Below are 9,602 nucleotides of genomic sequence, written 5' to 3'. Positions count from 1 at the left end.
ACTAGTGTATGAACTTGTGCTCAGCACGAAAAAATTTATAAAAATAAAAAAATTTATATGTTTGGATATTAAAAAAAAATACAAAATAATTATTATGTTAAGAAATTTATAAAATTATTATCAAAATCAAAGTTTAACTTAAAAATAGTGAGTAATAATTATTTTACACTTTTTTTAAGTACAATAATTATACATTGATACAGAATTTAAAATAAAATTAAAATATTTATATTAGAATTTTATTTTTTCAAAGACTTTTTTATAAACAACGTTGATGATTGAATTTGTAGACAATTCTATAAGATTCATAAGTAAAACTTTTAAACCTCTCTTACTCTTAACTCTTGAAAGTGCCACATATAGTTGGCCATGTGTAAAAACTGGTTTGGGCAAGTACAATCCAATATGAGATAAAGTTTGTCCATGAGACTTATTAATTGTCATGGCAAATGATACTATTATGGGAAACTGTCTTCGTTAGAATCTAACTAGGACGGTTTCATTTGTTGGTACCATATTCATTGTTGGAATCAAAGCAATATGACCAACATTGTTACCCGTTAAGACTTCACATTCTATGACATGATTTTCAAGCTTCCTAACTTTTAGCATTGTACCATTACAAAGACCACTAGATTGGTCAATATTCCTCAGTAACATCATCGGAACACCAACTTTGAGTATTAATTTATGTGGAGGCAAACTAGAGCAATTTATGCTATTCAGTAATTCAAGACCATAGAGATCTAGTTGACTCTCCATATTCCCTTCATCCATACAAATCGAATCTGAACTAAGATATAAATTTTCCCTTCAGGAATGATAGCCATCAAATGGTTGTTGACCTCTTTAACGATGTCCAGCGTGGGAGCTAGTATAGTTCTTTCTTTGAAAAAATCCTTTGAGGACATGTTATCCAAAATATTTGGATAAGAAAAATGAACTAAATCATCAAATGGCTGGTCCGAAGAAGAAATAACAATATCTCCTGGAAGACATATCTCAGATTCACCATTCATATTGTCACATATTAGACCATCACAAACTTTCAATAACCACTCACTAAATTGCTCTGTCTCATCTTGATCTGAAACAGTTGTCCCTATAGAGAGTCTCATGTTTTTTGTTAGTTTGAGCACCTGACAAAACTTCCAAAGGTAAGATGAATTCACGGTTGAATGAATGATATCTTGTCTCGATCCTCGTGAAATGACAGGAAGAATTTGTCTTAAGTCTCCACTTAGTACAACCACTTTTCCTCCAAAGGGCAAATCTTTGTTATATGTTAGAGAAAACCTCATGAAATTACCTAAGCATTTATCAAGTGCTTCATAGTAGTACCTACTAACCATTGGAGTCTCATCCCAAATTATAAGTTTGGCTTTCAACAACAGCATTGCTTGAGAGGAACCAGGTTTGATGTTACATATAGAATCCTCAATTATATTCAGCGGTATTTTGAACCTTGAGTGTGCCATTCTTCCATCGGAAAGAAGTAAATATGCAATACCACTTGAAGCAATGTTCAACACAATATCACCCCTTGAGCGAATCTCAGCAGACATAAGGTTCCAGAGAAATGTTTTTCCAGTACCCCCATGATCATACATAAAGAAAAAACCCTTTCATTACAATACACAGCTGTAACAATTTTATCGAATGCATATTTCTGCTCAGGTGTTGCGATGGCTAACATGTTTGAGGCATTTTTCTTTAAATCATCCCTGTTAAAGTTTAGCTCTTCCCTGATAACCTTTTCGGTTAACAAAGAACTATCAACTTCAGTTGCTAAAGGCATAGGAGGTTAGTCTTTCAAGGTTTTACCATAGGAATGTAAGATCTTGTCTATATCCATTAAGCACAACTGATTAATCTCATCATCTGACATGGTTAACTCTGCATATTATACGATACTGTAAAAATTCAACCAAACTAAAAATGATCAATAATGAAGAACTTTTATAATTGCAATTATAAAAACTTACCTCTCATGTTCATCACAGTTCTCTGTCGATACAAAATATCATTTGAGAGTTCATGCCAACATCTATTCCAGACATATTCTGGTCTTGAGATATTGTTGGATGTTAAAAGAATGACAAATAACCTTCTAACATATGATCCTGAGGCCCACGAGCTTGCTTCCTTAATTGCATCCATGAATTCTCTGTCATCTTGCAAGAGTCCAAGGACGAAGCATGCATCTCTATATGTAGCATAAATTGTTCCTCCTACTGTTCTTATATCTCAAAAATTTATACATCCTCTTTGAGTATTTAAGAGAAGTCGTTGGTAATATTTTTCGGTATTTGCTGCAAAAAACTTGGTTAAAATCCCACTTTTAAATTGCTAAATGGATTAGGCTACGCGATTTCAATTGTTATGTAGCTACACATCCGCATAAGATTAATTTTTCTAAAAAATATAGAACAATTCTAAAATTGTATAATCTACAGATTATAACTGCTGAAAGTTATTTGAACATTTGTTTTTTAGTGTAGATAAATCGAATAAAATGGACGTAGGGTACATGCTATTAAGATTTTAAATTTAAATGGTCAGATAAATAAGATCAAAATTGAATATAAACTCATCATTACCTGTAGGTACATGAGTCAACCTTCCAATTGCGAAGCCTTGCTTTTGAGGAAACCACTTTGAAGCATTGTCCTTCCAAACAAACTTGGTTGGAAACTCAGCATAAGTCAGACTTCGAGCATAGGGATATGACATGTTCGTCGCCATCCATCCCAAAAACATGGACTTGAGATATTGCTCTTTCGTCGATATCATTCACATTAGAAGTTTCACTATAAACCATAGGTTGCTCATCCTCCAAATGGAATGGAAGTCTAATCACAAATAGTTCTTTCTCTTGGATTTCGTATCTAAATAAACCAAACCGCCTCACATACCAAAATGTACCTATAATTGTAGTGATTCCTAATTTCGTCAACAACTTGTGTGGCTTCTAACGGATCACCAGCGTTGTATAGGGTAGTTGTTACATGGTCATTGCCCTTGTGTACATACTTAAACAGATACTTAATAGAACTTGTTTGGCATGTGTATTCTACATTTATGTGGCACCCAAACTTGAGCAACAATTCTGGATTATAAGGAACAATAAACTTATTGTCTAGTACACATTCTCTTTTCTTCTCTGTTCGACCGTTATCAGTACGCGTATATTTGGGAAATCTGGTTTCATCAATGAGTGTTTGCTGTCTAAACTCTTTGGGATAAAACTTTGAACAGGATCCATTCTTCATGCAAGGTGAATTGTTGTTGTATAGACCACATGGACCATGTACCATGTAATTTTGAACAGCTCCATGTAGATTTGGCCTTTCATTTTCATCAGGAATCTCAGCTGTTGTATGTTTGTTTATGTCATCTAGTGTTATATGTTTGTATTTATCAACCCTCAACTGTGATTGTTTACACCTAAAGAATTTTAACCTCTCTGATTTCACCATTGTGTAGGCATCTACTAGAAACTGTTGGAATAATCTCTTTGATCTCAGAATTAACGGAGATTCATCCGTCCTTTTCTGTACGTAGTTGAAAAGCAAAGAATTGTTGCAAAGTGATTATTTTGTTTTTCTTTGTAGGCCTAGCGGAGATAGAATCTGATGTTGCAATACCCAAACAAAATCCATCCTCCCCATACGGAAACAACAATGGATATTGCAAGGCTAAATAAGATGGGTGAAAAATATCAATCTGTTGGAGCTTTCTAGTTTGACTCTCTATAATAATATCTCTATCTTTGCTTAGTTGTTCAACATCGTCAACAATCAATGCAGCCACTTCAGATGCATATGGCAAGTTGTATGTCCTGCCATCTGTAGTCCTTTTACTAATCAACTTAAGCTTTATGTTTGTGCAATTTTTCTGTTAGTACCTAGCTCTTGCATAGCAAAAATTCTTTGTCAAACTATTATATTTGTCTAGCATGTTTCTTGATATTGCCACACTTTTCTTATCCCGCTCATTTATAGCTTCATTCGAACTACACAAAAAAAAAAAAAAAACACAATAAATTTTATGTTATTTTCTCTCACAGATAAAAAATAACTAAAATGTTTGACTGCTTGCATGAAAATTACCGAAGTGTGCTTATCCGATTATCAATCTCATTTTCTGTGTCATAGATATATAGCTGGGCAAATGTTGGTCGCAGACTATCTGGAGGAAGTAAGCTACCAATGCTATGGTAGTTTTGACCCCAGGCTTAAAAATTAGAGGAGCAGTCCCATTGTTCACCCCACAGTCAATTTTTCTGGCCATTGATGTAAAACAAAACATTGAATTAAATGCCCTTATATTTTTTAGAAAATTAATACTTTTTTGATCTCCTCTAGTATGAAGCTGAATGAGCTTATCAGGAGGCACAGAATGTAGAGGAAGCTCGATTTTTCCTTCCGTACAACATAATGAAAATTTTGGTTAGGGCGACTGTTTGAATTTAGCAAGCCTTTCTTCAGACCACATCTATACAGTGTTGACATTGATAAATAGAATTTTCTATATCCCACACATCTGGCGAATGAACTCTCTTTAGATACTCAGTTGTCATACCGATACAATTTAGTCCATGATGTACACAAAGATGCAAATAAACATACAGATAAAATTTTTACATACCGTCTAAAGTTTCTGAGGATGGTATGAAATTATCTTCTATATTCACATCCGGCATTGAATCATCATAACCATTCAAATGGTTTCAATAGCAGAAACCACATACATTCAACTCTTTCACCATCTCAGTACAGGTCCGTCCGAACAGAGTTGCGGCCTCCTTATCGAACACAACAAAAGTTGTTGTAGCAGTACCATAAAAAACCAACAAATTCAACTTATACCTGCTTTTTTTATTTAAAAACATCAATTGACACTTGGCCTGTCACCCTTTAGTTACAATAAAATCATAAAAATTATATTCAACATAATTTAAATGTTCAAACACAATTTTTTTAGGCTTATCAGTTTTATAGATTTTAGTCTAGCAGAGGAGACTTTAGTATAAAATTGTTGTAGGTATATAAATTTTTTCTATGTATTCTATCTCATTTTGCCATTTTTTTTTGTGGATAGACAATATTTCCATCAATCAAAGCAGTTTTATTTTTAATAAATTGTTCTCTTATTGTATACTAATTGTTGGTATTAAGCTAGATATTGCTAAATAAATTAAAAAGAGACATAATCAATTACATAACTATATTGCATTTTTATGAAAAGATTGCACAAATAAGTCCAATTAGAGTCGTACCTATCAACCACATTATTCACGTCCTTATTACAACCATCGCAGAAGTATGTATCCGTATTAGCTTTTGCCTTCACGCTGCAAACACAAGATTTATACCACCAACTTAGAACGGGTTCAACATCAAGAATAGTGGCCAGAACAACATAGAATCCAACCTACATAGAAACAGTTTGAAAGTAAAAAAAACAAACAATGAACCAAACATAAAAAAGTAGTTTTTTATAAGGCACTCACATCCGCAGCCGCACGTAACTCCTTTATTGTCTTTCTCTCAGTGGAATATAAAACTTCATCTTCATTAACATACGCCAGTTTGCCAAAAAGCACAGACAAGTACTGCGAGATCTCTCTATAGTACACGCTACTTATCAATCACAACGCCATAAAAATACAGTCAATATGCACAACTATAAATAATTCACAATATTGGTACAATACCTTTTTCGAAGCTTCACAGCCTCAGGAACATCTGAATTTATCAAGAGCTTGGTACCATACATAATGTTCTGTAAAATATTGCTACCTATGTACAATAATCATTGCTTAAATGAGTTGTACAATTATACATGACAGAAAAATTATCGAATGAAAAATAACCAAAAGTGTCCTTAGATTTAAAAAAATAACTATAATCTACTGTGAACCTAATTAATTAGTAAAATTTTTTATTTTAGCAATGAGCTATACAAAAAATATTTATTGTAAATATAAAATAATAAAAAATATTATATAATAACAAAAATATAGCTTGAAATTATATATTGATTAATTAATTGTTGAGTAATTCAACATAGAATTTACAATTAAAAAAATAAAAAACTGGTGATACAATTTATCCACGTGTATATAATAATAATTTTTATCGCTTCAAATTTTAATTTCTAGAACGCCAGCCATTTGCCTGAATTGTTATTACTGTTTTCTATAATTACACTTGTAATTCCACATGATCAAAAGTATTAAAACACAAAACATAGTACTTATAATTTTGCTTCCACGACATATAGTATCACACTCTAAAATTTAAAAACAAAAAAAAAATTACTATTATATATAACATCACACCATAAAATTTTAAAACTAAAAATACCTATTGAATCGCATCCCAATAATGAGTAAAAATAACTACAATAAGATATAACCATTCGATAGTGGTCAAATCCTTACAATTAAAAATAACTACCAATAGCTGTTGCTCACCCGCTGTCACAAGACCCTTGATCCATTCCACCATCTCTCCAAGAACAGCAATATTAAGCTTTAAACTACAGAGAAAATGTTAATTATTTAGAAAATAAAAAATTGCTTATATAAACATATTAAGTGTTGAGTAAAGGCATCGAAAAAATGCATCTATCATTCTCAATATGAATGACCAATATGTCAATAAGTTTGTCATTCTTCACATATTTTCTCTCACTCTCTACACCGGTCATAACTCCAGCAACGTCTAAAATAAATATCAAACAGAAGATTGTGCACAAATCACCCGTCTTAGTGATATTTTGTCATAAAAAAAAACTTATGTACTTGCCATAAGTCATACGCTTACCAACCAAAAAAGGATGTTGAAGAGAGTATTCCATAATTTTTCTAAAAGGGATCAACTTAATACTATATAATGGTATTGCATCACAGAAAGAGGGTAAGACAATAGTTCTTTTTTGAAAAAATAATCGAAAATGATGTGGTGTTGTGCGGTACAACCCACAGTTGTTGCTAACTCCAAAGTATGTAAAAACATACGCAACTCCCTCCGATATCAATGATTTGATCACAGATATAAAATCTTTACCTATATAAGCATGCATAGTTGTTCCTATTTTTCACAAAATAAAATATTTTATTATTTACTTTCTACACACAGTACCAATAAAGTCCAACTAAATAAACAAATAAATTTTATATAAAATATTTCTTTCAACAAAAATAATTGAATAAATTAAAAAAATAATTTAATTCCAAAATATTAAGTATTAAGTATTAACTAACGGATTTATATTCACCCAAAAGGAAGAATATACATATAATGGATTCAAATATTTAATACTTTAATGTATACTATCATTATATTTTACACAAAAATTTAATTATATATTAACACAATAATTAAAATATTTAATTTAAAACGAATAATTTTATTGTTTAGTGACTTTTACTTGAGTATAAAATTTTTGTACTTGACTTTTTTTTTTCACGCAACTCATATAAAAAACAGATTGAGAAAACTTTTGATTTATTTTTTTAACCATAGGTATTAAAAAGAAAACATTTGTGATGACAATCATGCATGAGAATTAAGTCTTATGTAGAAGAGGATTAAGATTAACGACAATCATGCATATGCGTTAGTCATGCTCTTATTATTTTTTTTTTCTCTTTTTTCCCCTCCATATTCATCTTTGTTTAATGTGATTGATTTAGTCTAAAATTTTGAACGTTAAATCAGTGGAGGCTATATTGCTTGGTTCCAACAGTCAACACTACTTGGAGATGCTTGGCACAAACTTTTCTAATACAAGCCTCTCTTGTTAGTTGTCACCCATACGGGAGGAGGAAATTTAAGTCTTCAAGATGAGAATAATAAACAAAGAAGTAAGGAATAATCTTATTCTCAATTTTGTTGTGATGTGCTTATTATTTCTTATCAAAGATATACATTATGCTTTTTTAGGATGTGAAAGCAATAGCGACTCAAATTTTGTTGTTTTTGGTCGGCATAAACTCTTATATCCAATCTGCATTATTTAGTGATTATGTATCTTGGCATTAGTGCATGTCTTTGCAAGCTAAAATTTATAATTTTATATAACTGTTTATGAAAATCTTGCTAAAAGTTTTCCAATCCCTCTCTTTATTGGCCGAATACAACATGAGCTATATATTAAATCTGTTTTTGACTGTAGAATCTTTTTTTTTTATGATGAAAAGCTTATGTTTTTTTGCAGAAAAACATAGAGCTGGGCTTTGTTCTTGTTCTGTTTTTTAATGAATAGTCCCAAAAAAACAAAAATTGTTGAGGTTGAAATTATGACAATTATGAGGTGAGGATCATACAAATATGGGAATAAGTGTATGAAAACAGAGAAACAATTATGTGTATGAATAAAATTAGAAGTACCTGCTCATCCATCAACACCATTTCAATGGAGTTAATAGATTTGGGGTCTTTGAATCTCGGTAAAGACCAAAGTTTGATTACTCTGACATGAATCTTCCAATATTCTTTTGGCGGTGCAATCATCTCCAACAAATCATATTGCTTAACCATTTTTTCTCTAGTGAAAAAAATAAGAGCAAACATAAATTCTAACAAGTACGTATGGTAAGATTGTAGGACCACACGTCCACACCTCTTAGGCTTTTATAGCAACTAAGAAGAGGTAGATTTTCGAGTAAATCATTTTAAAATCAGAGTGAATCCAAAATCACATATCCTCCATAATCCAAAAGAAGAAAAAATATGTCTTAATGATTTAAAAAATGAAAAAATATTTGAATTGAAAATAAAACACTTATTCTACATCATAAATACTGGCAAATCAAAATGTACCAAGTAAAAATAGGGTATGAAAATAAGATCTAAATCCATGCCTTCCTTGCAGCAGCTCACTTCCATCAGTTACAGATAGGGAGTGTCCCGGTGCGACGACGATTTGAACGACAACAACATTAGTGAAAGTCTCCTCTTGTCGGTTCGCTATCTAACCTCTTTGGTCACATTAGTATCTCTGATCGTCGTCGACCTCCTCGCCGGCACAATCCCGTCATCATCCGCCGCCGTATGAGCAACCAGTCTTCTCATCTTCACTGTTCTAAAGTTGCCAATGCCAAGACGCCGTTCTCCATTGCTGGCGTATATGTTTGTTTGCTGGGAGAGAGAAGACCCAAAAAGATTAAAAGAGGACTTTGGGTGCGGGTTGAAATTAATTGTATGAGATCCGGATAGGTTTTCTATCTGCCCAGCTTAAAATTGGGATTAGTCTCCGTAGGCCCATGTTTTGTTAAGATGCAATGGAGGCAAGTAAGCCAACATGGTGTGGGCCCTACTTTTTTATTCCCTTTATATCACAATTCACAAGTTCTATACTTTGTTTGATTGTTGTATAAATCATGAATCTACATTGGGCCGCCTAGAAAATTAATTTATTCTGCTTACCTTTTAGAATGAGTTTAATTAATAATTTGTTATATAAAATTATTTTATATTTTTAATAAATCAAATCTAATGATATTAGTTAATAATACATAGAATAATTCCGTTTAGAATGAAGAAAGTTTTGCCATATATTACTTTTGGTTAACGAAATATAAAACTTAA

At 31.8% G+C, this 9,602-nt stretch overlaps 1 protein-coding gene across 1 annotated transcript; it reads right to left on the bottom strand.

Moving 5' to 3' along the window:
- LOC107635791 (ATP-dependent DNA helicase PIF2-like) lies at window positions 747-1,610 on the bottom strand. The gene has a single exon (XM_016339356.1). The coding sequence runs from the start codon at window positions 1,608-1,610 to the stop codon at window positions 747-749; it is 864 nt and encodes a 287-aa protein (XP_016194842.1).

Source organism: Arachis ipaensis, chromosome B04 (genome assembly GCF_000816755.2).
Source record: "Arachis ipaensis cultivar K30076 chromosome B04, Araip1.1, whole genome shotgun sequence".
Lineage (NCBI taxonomy): Eukaryota > Viridiplantae > Streptophyta > Magnoliopsida > Fabales > Fabaceae > Arachis > Arachis ipaensis.
The sequence above is the reverse complement of the archived record's forward strand: the minus strand, read 5'-3'. Positions and strand labels throughout refer to the sequence as shown.